Raw genomic sequence first — 23,573 nt, 5'->3', positions numbered from 1 at the left:
ACCATCCCATCCGGTTTGCGCTTAGTGGGACTATCATTTGTTTTTTAACAGGACAATGACCCATCACACCTCCAGGATGTGTAAGGGCTATTTGACCAAGAAGGAGAGTGATGGAGTGCTGCATCAGATGATCTGCCTCCACAATCACCCAATTGAGATAGTTTGGGATGAGTTGGACGGCAGAGTGAAGGAAAAGCAGCCAACAAGTGCTCAGCATATGTGGGAACTCCTTTAAGACCGTTGGAAAAGCATTCCAGGTGAAGTTGGTTGAGAGAATGCAAAGTGGCTACTTTGAAGAATCTCAAATATAAAATAGATAAATATAACATTTGTTTAACACTTTTTTGGTTACTACATGATTCCATATGTGTTATGTCATAGTTTTGATGTCTTCACTATTATTCTACAATGTAGAAAATAGTACCAATAAAGAAAAACCATTGAATGAGTAGGTGTGTCCAAACTTTTGACAGGTACTGTATATTAGGCCTTTATAAGCACACAAACACACACATAAATGCACACACACAAAATTACATTTTTACTAATTTCTTACTTGTAGAAGGTCTTCGCTTAATACTTCTGTTTTTTCAGCTCTGCGATGAAGATGAAGAAACAGAGACGATTAGGGTGGAATGGGGAATTTGGGGAGACATTATATTACAAGTTATCGTGGGAATTGGTAAATGTATGCACGTACCGATGAATCAACGTAATTAGAGAGCATTTTAATTTGGATAATTCATTTCCCTGATAATCCCTTGACCTAACCATATAACAGGAAGGTTAACTTTACTAAACAGTGTGCTAAAGATTTTTTTTTAACATTCTTCTGAGTAACAGCCATTTGGCTGCCTTATAGAACAAACTAGGCCAAGCTCCATTTGGGACATTTATGGTGTGTAGTGAATAGAAATCTGACATATTACGTCACCCACTCTCTCATCACTCACTGTCACAGAGTATTGGTCAATACTGTACAACAAACATAGTTTTTTGGTTTACTTTAGCTAAGTTGCCATTTTGTCAGTTACTTTGGTATAACGGAGAATGAGGTTGCTAAGATCACTAGGATGAGCATGAATGTATACTTTCACTAAGTTGAATAAACAAAATAACCCACTGATGGTAGAGTAATAAATTTATAAAAAATCACAAAACATATGGCATTTTCATGTGCTGAGCTAACCATATACCAGGAATGTTCACTTTACATCGGTGGAGATCTCAGCCACAAAGTCATAAACTCTGCCTATTTCTTCTTCTTTACGTTTTATGGCAGACTACAGCTATTGGTGTATTACTGTACGAGGTATTGAAACAAAAAATATTCATTTCCATATTTCATACAAAAAAACATGAAAACCATCCCACTCCTTCAGTCACTCACAGTTCAAATTACATTCCTGAACAGGCTAAGATGCCTGTGAGGACGGAGCATTCATCGACAGGATTCCTTGTTTGTGCTGATTCTCGGTTTGTGCACTGCAGTTGCTAACCAATACAGTAAACGCTACAAAGTCCGCCTTCTTTACATGCAAAATGTCAGGATCATCTGGTGTCTATACGCCCTATTGCCATTCTTTTTCAACTTCACTCCTTTCTGCCACTCTTCTCACCACCTCCGTATAGGAGACATACTGGACACCCCTTATTCTTACCACCTCCGTCTCCTTCACCCTAACAGGACACTTCAGAGATTCGGGTGCTTGTTCACCACCACAATTGCAGTATTTAGGCTCAGCTGGCATATAATACCCCTCCCGTCTACATCCACTTGACACATGACCAAATATTTTGCATTTATCACGCTGCATGGGTTTGGACACGAAGGCTCTCACGGGGTGTCTCATAAAACCCAAATACATGTGTGAAAAGGGAGAGACTCAAAAAACAATAGAATGGATGGAGATAGGATCTTGACCCCTGCCTACTCTTGTCCAAAACGGTTTAACAGCAGAGTCGTACTTGATGTGAAAGTAAACACTAGTAACATGGCAGTTAGTGCTTTACCCTGAGGTATTATTTGCCCAAAATGGACACAGTGCATACATTATGTGTAATGTACGCGCTTTACAAATACATTTTTATTACTATCAATACAAGTGATGTATTGGTCTCACAGATATCATTCGCGCAAAGGCTAACTAATACAAAATCACAGTTAACTCTAGTTCACTCCAAACCACACAGATCATGTTAACTATGTCACTATCAACCCCTACCTTCTCCAACAAGCAATTGAGAAAGCACTCCATCCTATCCCTTGAATGCCAGTGGCTATAGAAACTTACTGAGAATTGCATTTCCTGCGTGAAGCCCTGCTCCTAGATACCTGCAGCCTTTTCTTCCACATACCCACAGAGTGTGGGAGGAAACATGTGCACACTGACTGGTTTCGGGCAATGACAGAAACGAGACAGAGATTGGGAAAGAGAGAGCGAGAGAGTCAGAAGGAAGGGGGGGGACAAGAATGAGACCTGACTGTCAGTTCCTTTCACTCTCTCACCTATTCCCTCACTTCCACCCCCTCTAACAGCTCCTCTCTCTGGCTTACTGTATCCGTGCCCTGACAGGAATAGAACATAATAGGAGAGAACAGGCAGAGAAAAACAGAAAGGCCTTGTATTTCTGCAGAGGGATCAGCTGCAACTCACAATGAGGGTGATGAGAGGCCAAGCATAGATCTAGATCTGATGGATGGGACTACTGCTCAGGCTCCTAGCCAGTGCCCATTTATATTGTTCAACTCCTATGGCAGCGGTTCTATAACTTAGGCTGTTTCTATTCTTAGCTCGCCAGGCCCTGGGTATTGATCTTGATCAGTGTTTCCCAACTCCAGTTCTCGAGTAGCCCCAACAGCACACATTTTTGTTGTAGCCCCGGACAAACTCACCTGATTGAACTAATTGAGGGCTTGATGATTAGTTGACAAGTTGAATCAGATGTGCTTGTCCGGGGCTACAACAAAAATGCGTACTGTTGGGGGTACTTGAGGACTGGATTTTGGAAACACTGATCTAGGTGATGAATAACAGGAGAGGCTGGAGCGGAGACTTGGTCTTTATTCCATCTTCAGCAGCCTTTCTGTGCTAAGAGCAGAGGTGTGGACTCGAGTCACATAGCTTGGACTCGAGTCAGACTCGAGTCACAAATATGATGACTTGCAACTCGACTTTGACTTTAACACCAATGACTCGTGACTTGACTTGGACTTGAGCCTTTTGACTCGACCTTACTTGATACCCTCCCCAGATACCCTCACCAAGCCCAAATATGAAAAATTATGTCATTTAAAAAAGTGTGCAGCGCATCAACTCTTTTTTTAACGGATTACAGTATGAATCGAACAGCAGCCAATCAAATTGTGCCAGCTGAGAAAAAGTGGCAGTGCAGAGGAACGTCGGTGGGTGAATTCAGATGGAGCCCTTGGAAAGACGTTACCCCAAATTATTCTTTTCGGATATAAAGACGATGCTGTATCAACAGAAGACGGATTCACCTTGCAAAGGTGCAACAATTTCCAACTTTGTTCAACATTTGAAGCTGCACAAAGAACGGTAAGTCGTGGCTAATATAGCCGACAGCTATATAATTTATAACTTTACCAGTGTAGCATGTAGGCAACGTAACGTTAAATCAATGAGCCTCCACACAGTCAGTCAATGCGGGAACGTGATCATTGCACCCAAGATTGAGCTACAACTGGCTAGGCAGTTCCTAAAGCAATTGACATATGTTAGCCTACTGTAACCACACACACAGTGCGCCCCATAACGATCCTCGATAGTCGATCACTCTTGGGGCGGGGGGGGGGGGGGTGTCTTTCTCATGGCTACCCATGTATTTCCATGGAAATATAACATTTATTCGGAAAGTAATAAATATATAGATATTTTTAAAAGCATTCATGATTTGCATAAATGTAATATACTAACTATTACTCTTGTTAAAAATATGAAATTGTATTACATTTGGTGAAAAGCACATTATGATTTGATTAGGACTCGAAACTCAAAGTTTAGGACTTGAGACTTGACGGTCTTGACTTGAGACTTGAGTGTTAAGACTTGAGACTTACTTGTGACTTGTAAAACAATGACTTGGTCCCACCTCTGGCTAAGAGTAGCAGCGTGTAGCTCCCTATGTCTTCTGCTTAGGTCTTCTGCAGTACACACTTCAACACTTAGCAAATAAAGCTGTGTGTTAGTGGGTGAAGGTGTGTAGGGGTGGGGTGAGTGGGTGCGTGTGCGTGAAGAGTACATTATAGTACAGTTTCAATGTAACTCCATTTATAAACAATCATTAATCATTTCTGTACTTCTTCTTGGATGTAAACCTGAGGGCATATCAGTGGGTACCAGAACGGTATATATATATGGATCTGGCGGGGTCCCTCTATTCTTGGATTCAATCCCTGAGCCATTAGATGGACGGGACTTTGAATGAGATTTACTCCAGCGTATGAATTAAACCGTGAGTTAATGACTCCCTCATACAAACACAGGAACGGTTTAATGAGTGCATTACAAATAATTCAATTGTTGTGACGGCCAACATTGGAACTCTCTCTCTTTTGCTCACACAGTTACACACACTGACAGTCATTTTCCAGGTAGGGTCTGAGGCTGCTCTAAATACTCTAATAGAAAATGCACAGTAGGCTACAGTCAGACGGAGGAATGACTTTTTGACAGGGGGTGCAGGATTTATTTTGGCCTGATTTAGATACGTTTGCTCAGAATTTCCAAGATCTTGGTAGGCTATTTGTTAGTCAACTTGTCTATAATTAGATACATGCAGCTTCTCTTCTGTCGTGATGTTTCCCTGGAAGACTAAATGAACCCTTGCTCACCAGAGTAATGTCATAAATCGAATGAATGCTTCAATCTAGTTGACATTGGTAAAAGTGTTCTCAGTCATCTCCACATCTTTTGCGGAGCAAAGACTTTTAGGGACCGGGGAGAAAATGTAATAGCCTTTTCTCCCCTCTGAAAGAATGGGAGATTTTCTGTGCAAAATTTCCAAATCAGTTTGACCGGTTGTAAGAAAATAGAAAGCTGTGAAAACGACCCAACATGTTTCTGATAAGATTCCAGTTCGGCTTGGATGCATATTTTACGTGGTTTAAATCCTACTATCAGCTTTCAACTACTATCCGTCTATCAGCTTTTATGATGCTGATAAAGATAGCACCTCTACAGATGGCATCTAACTGTGCATTGGCATTCTCTCAAGATGCTGAAAGAAATCAATTATATTTCTCCTGTTCCCGAGTCAAAATTTAGCCTACATTTGGTGTATAATTTTACAGCAAGAAATGCTTAATTGTGCATGAGTTAATATTAAGGCTAGGTGAGAGGTTATAGACCTACAGTCAGTGTAGGTCTGAACAGAAGGCTACAGTTCTCTTGGCTGGAGTGTGGACCTCAGTTCATCTTTCAATCACCCACGTGGGTATTTGCTCCTAAAAACCAATGAGGAGATGGGAAAGGCGGGACTTGCAATGCGTCAAGCGTCAAAAATATGTGTAAAAGATTAAGAATTTGTCAGGATATGGTGCATACCCTTTCCGGCGCCGACAGAGATGGCCGCCTCGCTTCGCGTTCCTAGGAAACTATGCAGTTGTTATTTCTTACATTGGTACCCCAGGTCATCTTAGGTTTCATTACATACAGTCGAGAAGAACTACTGAATATAAGAGCAGCGTCAACTCACCATCAGTACGACCATGAATATGACTTTCCCGAAGCGGATCCTGTGTTCTGCCTTTCACCCAGGACAACGGAATGGATCCCAGCCGGCGACCCAAAACAACGACTTCGTAAAAGAGGGAAATGAAGCGGTCTTCTGGTCAGACTCCGGAGACGGGCACATCGCGCACCACTCCCTAGCATACTTCTCGCCAATGTCCAGTCTCTTGACAACAAGGTTGATGAAATCCGAGCAAGGGTAGCATTCCAGAGGGACATCAGAGACTGTAACGTTCTTTGCTTCACGGAAACATGGCTCACTCAAGAGACGCTATCGGAGTCGGTGCAGCCAGCTGGTTTCTCCACGCATCGCGCCGACAGAAACAAACATCTTTCTGGTAAGAAGAGGGGCGGGGACGTTTGCTTTATGGTTAACGAGACGTGTTTTGGTCACAACAACATACAGGAACTCAAGTCCTTCTGTTCACCTGATTTAGAATTCCTCACAATCAAATGTCGACCGCATTATCTACCAAGGGAATTCTCTTCGATTATAATCACAGCCGTATATATATGACTCTTTGCAAACTGGAATCCACATATCCTGAGGCTGCATTCATTGTAGCTGGGGATTTTAACAAGGCTAATCTGAAAACAAGACTCCCTAAATTGTATCAGCCTATCGATTGCGCAACCAGGGCTGGTAAAACCTTGGATCATTGCTATTCTAACTTCCGCGACGCATATAAGGCCCTCCCCCGCCCTCCTTTCGGAAAAGCTGACCACGACTCCATTTTGTTGCTCCCTGCCTACAGACAGAAGCTAAAACAAGAAGCTCCCACGCTGAGGTCTGTTCAACGCTGGTCTGACCAATCTGATTCCACGCTCCAAGACTGCTTCCATCACGTGGACTGGCATATGTTTCGTATTGCATCTAACAACAACATTGACGAATACGCTGATTCGGTGAGCGAGTTCATTAGAATGTGTGTTGAAGATGTCGTTCCCATAGCAACGATTAAAACATTCCCAAACCAAAAACCGTGGATTGATGGCAGCATTCGTGTGAAACTGAAAGCGCGAACCACTGCTTTTAATCAGGGCAAGGTGACCGGAAACATGACCGAATACAAACAGTGTAGCTCTTCCCTCCGCAAGGCAATCAAACAAGCTAAGCGTCAGTATAGAGACAAAGTAGAATCGCAATTCAACGGCTCAGACACAAGAGGTATGTGGCAGGGTCTACAGTCAATCACGGATTACAAAAAGAAAACCAGCCAGTCACGGAGCAGGATGTCTTGCTCCCAGGCAGACTAAATAACTTTTTTGCCCGCTTTGAGGACAATACAGTGCCACTGACACGGCCCGCAACCAAAACATGCAGACTCTCCTTCACTGCAGCCGAGGTGAGTAAATCATTTAAACGTGTTAACCCTCGCAAGGCTGCAGGCCCAGACGGCATCCCCAGCCACGCCCTCAGAGCATGCGCAGACCAGCTGGCTGGTGTGTTTACGGACATATTCAATCAAGCCTTATCCCAGTCTGCTGTTCCCACATGCTTCAAGAGGGCCACCATTGTTCCTGTTCCCAAGAAAGCTAAGGTAACTGAGCTAAATGACTACCGCCCCGTAGCACTCACTTCCGTCATCATGAAGTGCTTTGAGAGACTAGTCAAGGACCATATCACCTCCACCCTACCTGACACCCTAGTCCCACTCCAATTTGCTTACCGCCCAGACGATGCAATCTCAACCACACTGCACACTGCCCTAACCTATCTGGACAAGAGGAATACCTATGTGAGAATGCTGTTCATCGACTACAGCTCAACATTTAACACCATAGTACCCTCCAAACTCGTCATCAAGCTTGAGACCCTGGGTCTCGACCCCGCCCTGTGCAACTGGATACTGGACTTCCTGACGGGCCGCCCCCAGGTGATGAGGGTAGATAACAACATCTCCACCCCGCTGATCCTCAACACTGGGGCCCCACAAGGGTGCGTTCTGAACCCTCTCCTGTACTCCCTGTTCACCCACGACTGCGGACAACACAACAGTGGTAGGCTTGATCACCAACAACGACGAGACGGCCTAAAGGGAGGAGGTGAGGGCCCTCTGAGTGTGGTGTCAGGAAAATAACCTCACACTCAACGTCAACAAAACTAAGGAGATTGTGGACTTCAGGAAACAGCAGAGGGACCACCCCCATATCCACATCGATGGGACAGTAGTGGAGAGGGTACTAAGTTTTAAGTTCCTCGGCGTACACATCACCAGCATCGTGAAGAAGGCTTGTCACCAAAAGCACTCACAAACTTCTACAGATGCACAATCGAGAGCATCCTGTCGGGCTGTATCACCGCCTGGTACGGCAACTGCTCCGCCCTCAACTGTAAGGCTCTCCAGAGGGTAGTGAGGTCTGCACAACGCGTCACCGGGGGCAAACTACCTGTCCTCCAGGACACCTACACCACCTGATGTCACAGGAAGGCCATAAAGATCATCAAGGACAACAACCACCCGAGCCACTGCCTGTTCACCCCGCTATCATCCAGAAGGCGAGGTCAGTGCAGGTGCATCAAAGCTGGGACCGAGAGACTGAAAAACAGCTTCTATCTCAAGGCCATCAGACTGTTAAACAGCCACCACTAACATTGAGTGGCTGCTGCCAACACACTGACTCAACTCCAGCCACTTTAATAATGGGAATTGATGGGAATTGATGTAAAATATATCACTAGCCACTTCAAACAATGCTACTTAATATAATGTTTACATACCCTACATTACTCATCTCATACGTATATACTGTACTCTATATCATCTACTGCATCTTTATGTAATACATGTATCACTAGCCACTTTAAACTATGCCACTTTGTTTACATACCCTACATTACTCATCTCATACGTATATACTGTGCTCGAAACCATCTACTGCATCTTGCCTATGCCGCTCTGTACCATCACTCATTCATATATCTTTATGTACATATTCTTTATCCCTTACACTTGTGTGTATAAGGTAGTAGTTTTGGAATTGTTAGTTAGATTACTCGTTAGTTATTACTGCATTGTCGGAACTAGAAGCACAAGCATTTCGCTACACTCGCATTAACATCTACTAACCATGTGTATGTGACAAATACATTTGATTTGAATTTTTTATTTATTTATTTATTTAACCTTTATTTAACCAGGTAGGCAAGTTGAGAACAAGTTCTCATTTACAATTGCGACCTGGCCAAGATAAAGCAAAGCAGTTCGACAGATACAACGACACAGAGTTACACATGGAGTAGAACAAACATACAGTCAATAATACAGTATAAACAAGTCTATATACAATGTGAGCAAATGAGGTGAGAAGGGAGGTAAAGGCAAAAAAGGCCATGGTGGCAAAGTAAATACAATATAGCAAGTAAAACACTGGAATGGTAGTTTTGCAATGGAAGAATGTGCAAAGTAGATATAAAAATAATGGGGTGCAAAGGAGCAAAAATAAATTTAAAAAAATTAAATACAGTTGGGAAAGAGGTAGTTGTTTGGGCTAAATTATGGGTGGGCTATGTACAGGTGCAGTAATCTGTGAGCTGCTCTGACAGTTGGTGCTTAAAGCTAGTGAGGGAGATAAGTGTTTCCAGTTTCAGAGATTTTTGTAGTTCGTTCCAGTCATTGGCAGCAGAGAACTGGAAGGAGAGGCGGCCAAAGAAATAATTGGTTTTGGGGGTGACTAGAGAGATATACCTGCTGGAGCGTGTGCTTACAGGTGGGAGATGCTATGATGACCAGCGAGCTGAGATAAGGGGGGACTTTACCTAGCAGGGTCTTGTAGATGACATGGAGCCAGTGGGTTTGGCGACGAGTATGAAGCGAGGGCCAGCCAACGAGAGCGTACAGGTCGCAATGGTGGGTAGTATATGGGGCTTTGGTGACAAAACGGATTGCACTGTGATAGACTGCATCCAATTTGTTGAGTAGGGTATTGGAGGCTATTTTGTAAATGACATCGCCAAAGTCGAGGATTGGTAGGATGGTCAGTTTTACAAGGGTATGTTTGGCAGCATGAGTGAAGGATGCTTTGTTGCGAAATAGGAAGCCAATTCTAGATTTAACTTTGGATTGGAGATGTTTGATATGGGTCTGGAAGGAGAGTTTACAGTCTAACCAGACACCTAAGTATTTGTAGTTGTCCACGTATTCTAAGTCAGAGCCGTCCAGAGTAGTGATGTTGGACAGGCGGGTAGGTGCAGGTAGCGATCGGTTGAAGAGCATGCATTTAGTTTTACTTGTATTTAAGAGCAATTGGAGGCCACGGAAGGAGAGTTGTATGGCATTGAAGCTTGCCTGGAGGGTTGTTAACACAGTGTCCAAAGAAGGGCCGGAAGTATACAGAATGGTGTCGTCTGCGTAGAGGTGGATCAGAGACTCACGAGCAGCAAGAGCGACCTCATTGATGTATACAGAGAAGAGAGTCGGTCCAAGAATTTAACCCTGTGGCACCCCCATAGAGACTGCCAGAGGTCCGGACAGCAGACCCTCCGATTTGACACACTGAACTCTATCAGAGAAGTAGTTGGTGAACCAGGCGAGGCAATCATTTGAGAAACCAAGGCTGTCGAGTCTGCCGATGAGGATGTGGTGATTGACAGAGTCGAAAGCCTTGGCCAGATCAATGAATACGGCTGCACAGTAATGTTTCTTATCGATGGCGGTTAAGATATCGTTTAGGACCTTGAGCGTGGCTGAGGTTCACCCATGACCAGCTCTGAAACCAGATTGCATAGCAGAGAAGGTATGGTGAGATTCGAAATGGTCGGTAATCTGTTTGTTGACTTGGCTTTCGAAGACCTTAGAAAGGCACGGTAGAATAGATATAGGTCTGTAGCAGTTTGGGTCAAGAGTGTCCCCCCCTTTGAAGAGGGGGATGACCGCAGCTGCTTTCCAATCTTTGGGAATCTCAGACGACACGAAAGAGAGGTTGAACAAGCTAGTAATAGGGGTGGCAACAATTTCGGCAGATAATTTTTTATTTGATTTGATCCTCTACCTGGAACCAAAAAGGTTTATTCAAAGGGTTCTTCGGCTGTCCACATAAGAGGACACTTTGAATAATTTGGTGTCAGGTAGAGTCCTTTCAGTCTACATGCGAACCACTGCAGAAATAGGAGTTGAGTTATCCTGACAGACATGCCCCTCTCTGGAATCAACATGGAAAGAACATTGGATTTGAAAAAAGTCACCATCCAGTACTGTTTTCATCTAATTTCTAGCAGCATGGTAAACATTGAACTTTGGGTAACTTAATTAAACTTAACCAGACCAGGCTGTTACATCAATCTAATTTCATCCTATATTCAATATTTACTGGGTGGTTGAAATTGTGTTGAATTTGATTAGATATATTTTATTTGACCTTGTTCCAATGTTTATATGAAAATGGTCTGAATCAACGTCATTGTTTCAACGCCATGCTATCAACCTGAAATAAGAGGTATAATTAAAAAAAAAATGTGAAGCCACAGTCCAATGATTCCTGCTTGAACAGTGACTCCTACTGGGGTATTAGGGGTAATGCACTTCAATGAGAACAAGTCTACCGTCCAGATGCCTACCTCTATGTACCCCTCCTTAACTTTGGAAACAAGCTGTGTTTGTTTTCAGCTGAGGTGTCATGTCAACACATTTAGACATTGATCAGCTTCCACACTCATTTGCGTAGGACCCCTAAATAACATTGAATAGTTGAAAGTAACTCTTAACTTCTCTTACACAAGCTGATATGTGAAGGACATAATTTCAACGTGAAGCGAGGTATACTATCATTCGTCTATGGTTGATTGGACCTTTGGAAGTTGAGCAGTAGTTACCATTCCCCATATAAATAGGATGCAAAATTCATGAGATTTATAATAAACTTTTACCTTTGGATATTGTCTTTTATACATGTATATGTTATTCATAATATAAGCTACAGTATATACAGTTCCTTCAGAAATTATTCATACCTTTTACATTTTAGTAATTTAACAGATGCTCTTATCCAGAGAGACGTACAGTTAGTGCATTCATCTTAAGATAGCTAGGTGGGAGAACCACATATCACAGGCATAGTAAGTACATTTTTTCCTCAGTAAAGTATCTAGGAGTGGGATATTTACTCAAAGATACTCTTTGAAAAGGAGGTTGCTGGTGGGAGGACGGCTCATAATAATGGCTGGAATGGAGTCCATGGAGTGCTACCAACCACATGGAAACCACATCTTTGATGTGTTTGATACCATTCCATTAACGCCATTCTAGCCATTATTATGAGCCGTCGTCCCCTCAGCAGCCTCCACTGTATCCAAATGTTGTTGTGTTACAGTCTGAATTCAAAATGTATTAAATATAATTTTTCAGCACCTGGATTGTGCAACATTTGCCCAATATTATTTTCTAAATTCTTCAAGCTCTGTCAAATTGGTTGCTGATCATTGCTAGACACCCATTTCCAGGTCTTGCCATTGATTTTTAAGTTGATTTAAGTCAAAACTGTGACTAGGCCACTAGGAACATTCACTGTCTTCTTGGTAAGCCACTTGGTAAGCAACTTCTTGGTAAGCAAATTGTCCTGCTGAAAGGTGAATTAATTTCCCAGTGTCTGGTGGAAAGCAGACTGAACCAGGTTTTCCTCTAGGATTTTGCCTATACTTAGCTCCATTTAATTGATTATTTTTATCTTGAAAAACTCCCCAATCCTTAACAATTACAAACATACCCATAACATGATGCAGCCACCACTATGCTTGAAAATATGGAGAGTGGTACTCAGTAATGAGTAGTATTGGATTTTCCCCAAACATAACACTTTGTATTCAGGCTAAAAAGTTACTTAACTTAACTGGCTGAGGTAGGCTATGAGGCTTAACAGCATCTTTCACAATAACAAAATATACACTACCGTTCAAATGTTTGGGGTCACTTAGAAAGAAAAGCAATTTTTTGTCCATTAAAATAACATAAAATTGATCAGAAATACAGTGTAGACATTGTTAATGTTGTAAATTGCTATTGTAGCTGGAAACAGCTTATTTTTAATGGAATATTGACATAGGCATACACAGGCTCATTATCAGCAACCATTACTCCTGTGTTCCAATGGCACGTTGTGTTAGCTAGTCCAAGTTGATCATTTTATAAAGCTAATTGATCATTAGAAAACCCTTTAGCAATTATGTTAGCACAGCTGAAAACTGTTGTTCCGATGAAAGAAGCAATAAAACTGGCCTTCTTTAGACTAGTTGAGTATCTGGAGCATCAGCATTTGTGGGTTCGATTACAGAATCAAAACGTCAGAAAAAAATAACTATTCTAATATCTATTCTTGTTCTGAGAAATGAAGGCTATTCCATGCGAGAAATTGCCAAGAAACTGAAGATCTCGTACAATGCTGTGTACTACTCCCTTCATAGAACAGCGCAAACTTGCTCTAACCAGAATAGAAAGAGAAGTGGGAGGCCCCGGTGCACAACTGAGCAAGAGGACAAGTACATTAGAGTGTCTAATTTGAGAAACAGACACCTCACAAGTCCTCAACTGGCAGCTTCATTAAATAGTACCCGCAAAACACCAGTCTCAACATCAACAGTGAAGAAGCGACTCCGGCATGGCTGGTCATGGCTCACATCAATAGCAGCCTCCCGGACACCCTAGACCCACTCCAATTCGCATACCGCCCCAACAGATCCACAGATGACGCAATCTCAATTGCACTCCACACTGCACTTTCTCACCTGGAGAAAAGGAACACGTACAGTGGGGAGAAGAAGTATTTGATACACTACCGATTTTGCAGGTTTTCCTACTTACAAAGCATGTAGAGGTCTGTAATTTTTATCATAGGTACACTTCAACTGTGAAAATCCAGAAAATCACATTGTATGATTTTTAAGTAATTAATTTGCATTTTATTGCATGACATAAGTATTTGATCACCTACCAACCAGTAAGAATTCCGGCTCTCACAGACCTGTTAGTTTTTCTTTAAGAAGCCCTCCTGTTCTCCACTCATTACCTGTATTAACTGCACCTGTTTGAACTCGTTACCTGTATAAAAGACACCTGTCCACACACTCAATCAAACAGACCCCAACCTCTCCACAATGGCCAAGACCTCTTGGCCAAGACCATGACCAAGAGCAACTGCTTGGGATCTGACCATAAGGCGCTACAGAGGGTAGTGCGAACAGCCCAGTACATTACTGGGGCCAAGCTTCCTGCCATCCAGGACCTATATAATAGGCGGTGTCAGAAGAAAGCCCATAAAATTGTCAGAGACTCCAGTCTCTGACAATTTTATGGGCTGTTTTCTCTGCTACTGCACGGCAAGCGATACCGGAGGACCAAAAGGCTCCTCAACAGCTTCTAGCCCCAAGCCATAAGACTGCTGAACAATTAATAAAATCGCCACTGGACAATTTACACTGACCGCCCCGCCCTCCCTTTTGTACACTGCTGCTACTCACTGTTTATTATCTATGCATAGTCACTTCACCCCTACCTACATGTACAAATTGCCTCAACCAACCTGTACCCCTGCACACTGACTCGGTACTGGTGCCCCCTGTATATAGCCTCGTTATTTTTATTGTGTTACTTTTTATTTTAGTCTACTTGGTAAACATTTTCTTAACTCTTCTTGAACTGCACTGTTGGTTAAGGGCTTGTAAGTAAGCATTTCATGGTAAAGTCTACACTTGTGGTTTTTGGCGCATGTGACAAATAAAGTATGATTTGATTTGAAGTGGCTCGATGTCTGGAATTCAATCAGCTCGGTTTGAATTGCAGCCTCATCCAGCGAGGGTATTGTTTTCTTGGCAAGGGAGGATAATTCTTCACCTGGGTGGACTGTGAGAGGATCATGTACAAACAGAATGATATCCTTGGGCATGTTGTAGTATTCAGATCTGGTGGAGAAGTTGTCTGATCCCTCTGCCTGTCGTTCTTCAGTGTGCAGTAGCCTTCCAGATGACAAGTCCAAACCAAACAACTCAAGCTTCCGAGTAAAGGCCTCAAGTTTTTCCACCATGTCCACAAGTGTTTTCCTTCTTCCTTGTAACTGCAAATTTAACCTGTTTAAGTGACAGAATTTGTCAGCCCAAAAAACTGTGTGTGTAGCTTGCAGCTAACGCTTCAATGTTTCTGTGTCTGGCCTCTCTGGGGCTTCTTGGGTTTCTCTGGGGTTTCTTCCCTGAAACTTCGATTTTCCTTATCCACCTTTCTGTTGATACAACATTTTCTCTTGCTATCAGGCTAATTGTTCTGAACGAATGTTCAGCTACGTAGACCTGTTTTTCCCCACCGATCAATGCACATAGAAATAGACAAAAATAATAATTGAGACATGGTGATTTTATGTTATTATTATGTTATTGTCACTGAGTTTATTATGTACTAATCAGATGTGTTAAAAACATGTTTAATTTGTAGTGTAGGCCAATTCATTGTGCTATCTTATATACTAATTATGTTCTGGCCCACCGACTATTAGCTCAGAAAAAATTTGGCCCGGGGCCAAACCTAGTTGACAAATCCTGCACTAGGCCCTCCGTGGAATGAGTTCCACACCCCTGCTATACAGACTTCCTTCTTTTCACTCTGTCAATTAGGTTAGTATTGTGGAGTAACTACGATGTTGTTGACTCATCCTCAGTTTTCTCCTATCACAGCCAATAAATCCTGTAACTGTTTTAAAGTCAACATTGGCCTCACGGTAAAATCCCTGAGCGGTTTCCTTCCTCTCTGGCAACAGCGTTAGGAAAGACTCTTTTATATTTTTGTGACTGGGCGTATTGATACACCATCCAAAGTATAATTACTAACTTCACTATGCTCAAAGGGACATTCAATGTTTGCTTCTACCAATAGCTGCCCTTTTTTTGCAAGGCATTGGAAAACCCTGGTTTTGTGGTTGAATCAGTGTATGAAATTCACTGCTCGACTGAGGGACCTTTACTGACAATTGTATGTGTGGGGTACAGAGATGAGGTAGTCATTCAAAAATTATGTGAGTCCATGCAAGAGTGAGTCCATGGAACCTAAACTCAGCAAAAAAAGAAACGTCCTCTCACTGTCAACTGCGTTTATTTTCAGCAAACTTAACATGTGTAAATATTTGTATGAACATAAGATTCAACAACTGAGACATAAACTGAACAAGTTCCACAGACATGTGACTAACAGAAATGGAATAATGTGTCCCTGAACAAAGGGGGGGTCAAAATCAAAAGTAACAGTCAGTATCTGATGTGGCCACCAGCTGCATTAAGTACTTTAGTGCACCTCCTCCTCGTGGACTGCACCAGAATTGCCCGTTCTTGCTGTGAGATGTTACCCCACTCTTCCACCAAGGCACCTGCAAGTTCCCGGTCATTTCTGGGGGGAATGGCCCTAGCCCTCACCCTCCGATCCAACAGGTCCCAGGCGTGCTCAGTGGGATTGAGATCTTCGCTGGCCATGGCAGAACACTGACATTCCTGTCTTGCAGAAAATCACGCACAGAACGAGCAGTATGGCTGGTGGCATTGTCATGCTGGAGGGTCATGTCAGGATGAGCCTGCAGGAAGGGTACCACATGAGGGAGGAGGATGTCTTCCCTGTAACGCACAGCATTGAGATTGCCTGCAATGACAACAAGCTCAGTCCGATGATGCTGTGACACACCGCTCCAGACCATGACGGACCCTCCACCTCCAAATCGATCCCACTCCAGTGTAACGCTCAGTGTAACTCTCATTCCTTCGACGATAAACATGAATGCGACCATCACCCCCGGTGAGACAAAACCGCGAATCGTCAGTGAAGAGCACTTTTTGCCAGTCCTGCCTGGTCCAGTAACGATGGGTTTGTGCCCATAGGCGACGTTGTTGCCTTTGATGTCTGGTGAGGACCTGCCTACAACAGGCCTCCAAGCCCTCAGGTCCAGCCTCTCTCCGCCTATTGCAGACAGTCTGAGCACTGATGGAAGGATTGTGCATTCCTGGTGTAACTCGGGCAGTTGTTGTTGCCATCCTGTACCTGTCCTGCAGGTGTGATGTTCGGATGTACCGATCCTGTGCAGGTGTTGTTACACGTAGTCTGCCACTGCCAGGACGATCAGCTGTCCGTCCTGTTTCCCTGTAGTGTCGTCTTAGGTGTCCTCATGCCTCCTTGCAGCATGCCTAAGGCACATTCACGCAGATGAGCAGGGGTCCTGGGCATCTTTATTTTGGTGTTGTTCAGAGTCAGTAGAAAGGCCTCTTTAGTGTCCTAAGTTTTCATAACTGTGACCTTAATTGCCTACCGTCTGTAAGCTGTTAGTGTCTTAATGACCGTTCCACAGGTGCATGTTCATTAATTGTTTATGGTTCGTTGAACAAGCATGGGAAACAGTGTTGGGAAACCCTTTACAATGAAGATCTGTGAAGATATTTGGATTTTTACGAATTATCTTTGAAAGACAGGGTCCTGAATTTTTTTTTTTTTTATGTGACTTGTTAAGCAAATGTTTACTCCTGAACTTATTTAGGCTTGCCATAACATAGCGGTTGAATACTTGTTGACTCAAGACATTTCAGCTTTTCATTTTTTATTAATTGGTAAATATGTCAAAAAACATAATTCCACTTTTACATTAGGCGGGATTGTGTGTAGGCCAGTGACAAAAAAATATATGTATTTTACATTTGGGCTGTAACACAAAATGTGGAAAAAGTCAAGGGGTGTGAACTATCTGAAGGCACTGTATACTATCAAAGCAGAAGACACATCTCCTTCAAATGTTTGGTTGTGTTCACAATTCAATATCCATTTTTTTATATATATATATATTTTACAAATTATTAATTGATATGTTGAATTCACTTCTCCATCTCAACGAAAAATCTAAGTTAAAGAATAGTACTAAATCAAATCAAACTTTAAAGATTTGTGGTTGAGATGAGAGACGTGAATCCAACATATTAATAACATTTAAAATCCACTGACCATCCTTCATATACAAGACAATATCCAATTTATAGGGCTAATGGTAGATACTTTCAATAATCCAATCAACCATGGATGAATGATAGTATTACCTAGCTACACGTTGAAATGATGTTGCCCTTTGTTGGGCAAATCAGATGTCAATGTAGCCTACATAAACCAACCTCACTCCGAATTTACTTTCACATACAGCTTGTGTTAGACAAGTTAGAGGAGTTACTTTCAACTATTCAATGTTATTTAGGTAGTTTACACATGAGTATGGAAGCTGATCAATGTCTAAATGTGTTGCCATGATAGCTCAGCTGAAACAAACACAGCTTGTTTCCAAAGCTAAGCAGAGCGCAGACAGTAGAGGAAGGCATTTGGATGGTAGACTCATTCTCACTGATGTGCATTACATTTCAGACACCAGTAGGAGTCACTGTTCAGGCAGAAATCATTGGACTGTGGCTTCACATTTTATTTAGGTTGATAGCATGTTGAAACAATGACGTTGATTCAAACATACCATTTTACTATCAACATTGAAACAAGGTCAAATAAAACACTGTCTAATCAAATCAGAAATTCAACATAATTCCAACCACCCCAATACATAGTACATTGAATAAAAATTATATAAAAAATTAAAAGATCTTTCTATGTGGAATTTGTAACGCAATATTAATGTATACATAGTTCTGATGATTATTTTGACATTAGATTGATGTAACAACCTGTTAATCATGTCAAGTCAATGTACAGTATTTAAGTTGAAGTTTTACCCCTAATTTCAATGTTTACAATGCTGCTTGAAATTAGATGAAAACAGTACTGGTTGATGACTCAAAAAAAAAAATCCTATATATTTTCCAAGTTGATTCCACGTCACAATATGTTGATAAATTACACTGAAACAACGTTGATTCAACCAGTGTGGGCCCTGTGGGATCATGCAACAGGCACACAAAGACTTACAGAGAAAATAAAACGGGGCCAAAATGTCCATCTGTAGGCCAAAAACTACTTGAAATACTACTGTACACATGCATGGCCTACACATACATGACACAGAGGGATAGAGGCTGAGAAATCCAACACCGCCTCCTCAGAGCAACAGATTCCACATGGCTGCTGCTTTGTTATCGTCTGAGCTCTAGTTCTCTCTGCAGACATGTTTTTCATTCCCTACCACATATTTAGCCAGCCAGCCCACACACACACATACTACAGATGTGCAAAGAGGATGGTCATCATTGAAAAAACACCAGTCAGAAGGTGGTTCCAGGTGAAATTGAACGAGGAAGGAAGGAGAAAGAATAGAGAGAGGGCTGAGAGAGAAGGGAATATAGAGACAGGATGGAGTAGAGAAAGCAGAATATCGGGTGTCTATTTTGCTGACTTTGGTTTTATGGGGACTTGGCCCTTATAGTTAGTGTAGTATGGGGATCACAGCTGAGGCGTGAGAGGCTGGGGAGGAACATGGAAACCTCAATTTACTTTTTCATCAATTATTGTTACAGTACCAACACTTTTGCTACAGAGACTGCCAGCTCTGACCATTTCAGGTGGAGACAGAAGGTGGTTCGATTACATTTAGAAGTAGCCAGTAACTAATAGAACTATTCCAGTTGTAAGAATATAAAGACTGTATACTATAGAGTTTATCAAAAAGAAAAAGTGAGTCAGCCTAGTCTTGACTAGAGCCATAGAGAGAGTTTGGCCAGGTTTTAGAATGGCTACCATGTTAGCGCCTTATTCTCCAAATGTTGGTGATGTAACAATACGAGAGTGCCTCCGACAATTCCCTATGAAATGTCCCGCTGTAAAACAAGCAAAACAACACAGCAAATTTAACAGACATTTTTATTGATTGGCATTATGGATATATGTGTATCCATGTATGTACTGTGTTGTGGTGTCAACAAACAGTTTTCTGTGTGTATCAAGAATTGTCCACCAATGGAAAGCATTGGAGTCAACATGGGCCACCCTGGGGAACGCTGTCGACAACTTGTAGAGTCCATGCCCAGACGAATTGAGGCTGTTCTGAGGACAAAAAAAGGGGTGCAACTCAATATTAGGAAAGTGTTCCTAAATGTTTTGTAAACTCAGGTTATATGACTCCGGTCTTGGCCATATAGGCTTTTGTACTGGTCCTTTTTATCTGTTCGTTAATACCAGGGTTCTCGCTAAAGAATGTAAGAGAGGAGCTGGGCCACCTTGTGGATTGGTTGCGCCACAATAAAAATAATAATAATTTAAAAAAATGATATATGCAGTACCAGTCAAGAATTTGGACACACCTTCAGGGGTTATTCTTTATTTTCTACAAAGTAGCCACCCTTTGCTTGGATGACAGCTTTGCACAGTCTTGGCATTCTCTCAACCAGCCTCACAAGGAATGCTTTTCCAACAGTCTTGAAGGAGTTCCCACATATGCTGAGCACTTGTTGGCTGCTTTTTCTTCACTCTGCGGGCCAACTCATCCCAAACCATCTCAATTGGGTTGAGGTCAGTTGATTGTGGAGGCCAGGTCATTTGATGCAGCACTACATCACTCTCCTTCTTGGTCAAATAGCTCTTACACAGCCTGGAGGTGTGTTGGGTCATTGTCCTGTTGAAAACAAATGATAGTCCAACTAAACGCAAACCAGATGGGATGGCATATCGCTGCAGAATGCTGTGGTAGCCATGCTGATTAAGTGTGCCTTGAATTCTAAATAAATCACAGACAGTGTCACCAGCAAAGCACCCCCACACCATCGCACCGTCTCCTCCATGCTTCACGGTTGGAACTACACATGCAGAGATCATCCATTCACCGACTCAGCGGTTGGAGCCAAAAAATTCAAATTTTGACTCATCAGACCAAAGAACAGATTTCCACCAGTTTAATGTCCATTGCTCGTGTTTCTGGCCCAAGGAAATCTCTTCTTATTATTGGTGTCCTTTAGTGGTAGTTTCTTTGCAGCAATTCGACCATAATGGCCTGATTCACACAGTCTCCTCAACAGTTGATGTTGAGATGTGTCTTTTACTTGAAATCTGTGAAGCATTCATTTCGGCTGCAATTTCTGAGGTGCATTTAACGCTAATGAACTTATCCTCTGCAGCAGAGGTTACTCTGGGTCTTCCTTTCCTGTGGCGGTCCACATGAGAGCCAGTTTCATCATAGCGCTTGATGGTTTTTGCAACTGCACTTGAAGAAACTTTCAAAGTTCTTGAAATGTCCCGGATTGACTGACCTTCATGTCTTAAAGTAATGACGGACTATTGTTTCTCTTTGCTTATTTGAGCTGTTCTTGCCAATATATGGACTTGGTCTTTTACCAAATAGTGCTGTCTTCTGGATCTTGATCTGGGGACCCATGCCAAACCTTTTCAGTCTCCTGAGGGGGAAAAGGTATTGTCATGCCCTCTTCACGACTGTTTGGTGTGTTGGGACCATGATAGTTTGTTGGTGATGTGGACACCAAGGAACTTGAAACTCTCGACCCGCTGAGGATTCCCCCCCCCCCCCCCTAAATTTTATAACGTAACACAATGTGGAAAAAGTCAAGGAGTCTGAATACTTTCCGCACTATATATATATATAACTTTTTGCAGGAAATGCAGGAAATGCAGGAAATGCAGGAAATGCAGGAAATGCAGGAAATGCAGGAAATGGCAATTACAGGTGTTTAAAAAAACTGGAATGCTGTACAATTAAAGCGCTGCATCAGGGCGTCAGTCAGCTAGATCTGCATAGGTTCCATTACAGCAGTCAGGGACTAGCATCAAACACTGAACACTGCAGCAGTTTCTGACATCACTGCTGGAATTCCTTATGAGAGAGAGAGAGAGAGAGAGAGAGAGAGAGAGAGAGAGAGAGAGAAAGAGAGAAAGAGAGAAAGAGAGAAAGAGAGAAAGAGAGAAAGAGAGAGAGAGAGAGAGAGAGAGAGATTGCCTTTTTAAAAGGAGTCAATGTAAATATTTTAGATTATCTGTGTGCTTTCCCCATGCTTGCAAGTAGTTCACAGCCGTAGTGAAGAATGATTGGGATGTTTTGAGAAAGCTCCCTTTAGACAATGCTCCATTTCCTCTAGCTCTCTCAGAAGTCCTCTGACTAAAACTGGAATGAAGTTGTCATCACATCTTGCAGTCAATTTTGCTTCAATGTTTCTCAGAATTGCAGCTGACTCCACAGCACAGCGGTCCTGGCATTCAAGCATCTTGCTCATGTCACTGAATATGGTCAGGTTTCCATGGACAAAGGCCAGCCAAAGTTCAGTCAGTGGATCTTTGAACATTGCTCACAGGACAACAGGGCATTTATCTTCAGAAAGAAAAAAGGATTTCAATGGCACATACCTTTTCAGCCCTCTTTCTAGAGCAGGGAGCATGGACAGCCAGCAAACATTGCTGTGTCCTAAAATGTTATGGTACTTCTGGCCAACAAACTCACAAAAGCTCTTCAGTCTTCTATTCTGACAGTGAAAATATGAAAATATCTTTGTGAGCAGGTACTCAACATCAAGGGGAATCATATCCAAAGCTGTTCTGGCCGTGTTATGAATGATGTGGGCAGGACAACCCAAGCCAATCACCTCCCGCTGCAGAGCATTTTTAACTTTGGTATGGACATTGACCCTCCCCAGCCTATTCAGTCCACCAAAGTTGGTATTTGTGTTGTCGGCAGAGAATGCCACGACTTTGTTTTCCAGGTTACATTTTTGGATGACCACCAGGACCTCAGCTGCAATCTCCTCTGCTGTTTCTCCTTTCAATTCAACAAAATCATGCAGTATTGTTTCCACAGATGTGTTGCCACCATATACTGTATCTTACAATATCTGACTACTACTGGCAGCAGCTTTACATGTCCATGATTGGACGCATCAATGGACAGGGACACAAATTCAACCTGGTCTTGGTCCTGTGTTACCAAAGTAGTTGCCCATGGTGCTAACACGTTACTCACTATGGCTTCTCAGTGTGTCCTAGCACATGTAAACTTCAGCTCATAAAGCTTTCGTGTCAGTTGTGCTGTGCAGTCCACAGATCTGTAACTATGATTGTGTCGCATAGTATGGTATGCAAAGACTGCACACCTAAATCATATTCTTCTTGGGAAGGCTCTACCTTGTTGAAGAATGTGGTGACAGAGGGCATACCAACACGGCCAATCAGAGAGGCTTTATGCTTTTTCGTCTGTTGATGTTCTACCACTGCCGTTCTTCCCCCCGCTGCCAATTGAAAAAGAGGAATTACAAAGGGTGCAGTTAACCATTCTATAGTCTTGACCTGAGCGTATAAATGGAAATTCTCTCATCACTGTCATTAAAATGGCATTTCCGTTTCTTGGAAAGAGCCATGGTACCTCCTCTCTCTGCTCTTCTTCACTCTCCTTTTGTCACTCTTCTTACTCTCTTAACTTTTTATTCTCCTCCAATCATTCTCCACTCATCTTCCTGCTCTTTACCTTTCCACCTCACTCTTCCACTCTCCTCACTTCTTTTTACTCCCTTATTCTTTTTCTCCTTCTCCAATCTTTAATAATAAATAGTACACTATTAGATAAAATACTTTGGTTAACAGATTCCCATTGCTTGCCTCATTTTTGTATTTTATCAACAAAAACTTTTTTTGCAATAATAAATTGGCAGGCTCTGTAATCATATCTTTACCTTTCCTCCTCTCTCTTTCACTCTTCATTATGCTAATGTTATCCATGAAAATCTATTTCTATCTATCTAACCTATAATGCCAAACCATTAAAATTGTAATCTACAAATAAATATTCTCATAATTAATTGTGCATTAATTTAATATAATCATATTTTCAAAATAGCCCGCCCACTGCATGTTTACATGTGAACGTTTTTTAACCTAGCTACCATGACAGTAG

The 23,573-nt window shown here is 42.2% G+C and overlaps 1 protein-coding gene across 8 annotated transcripts in view; it reads right to left on the bottom strand.

Moving 5' to 3' along the window:
* The window catches only part of LOC109869949 (rho GTPase-activating protein 44-like), a 113,182-nt gene that overhangs the window by 20,333 nt on the left and 69,276 nt on the right, over positions 1-23,573 (bottom strand). For all 8 annotated transcript variants that reach the window (XM_031805109.1, XM_031805114.1, XM_031805110.1 and 5 more), the window contains exon 2: positions 557-596. In XM_031805109.1, coding sequence (XP_031660969.1) covers positions 557-596 — 40 coding nt within the window. The remainder of the gene's footprint in view (positions 1-556; positions 597-23,573) is intronic.

This window comes from Oncorhynchus kisutch, linkage group LG25 (genome assembly GCF_002021735.2).
Source record: "Oncorhynchus kisutch isolate 150728-3 linkage group LG25, Okis_V2, whole genome shotgun sequence".
Lineage (NCBI taxonomy): Eukaryota > Metazoa > Chordata > Actinopteri > Salmoniformes > Salmonidae > Oncorhynchus > Oncorhynchus kisutch.
The sequence above is the reverse complement of the archived record's forward strand: the minus strand, read 5'-3'. Positions and strand labels throughout refer to the sequence as shown.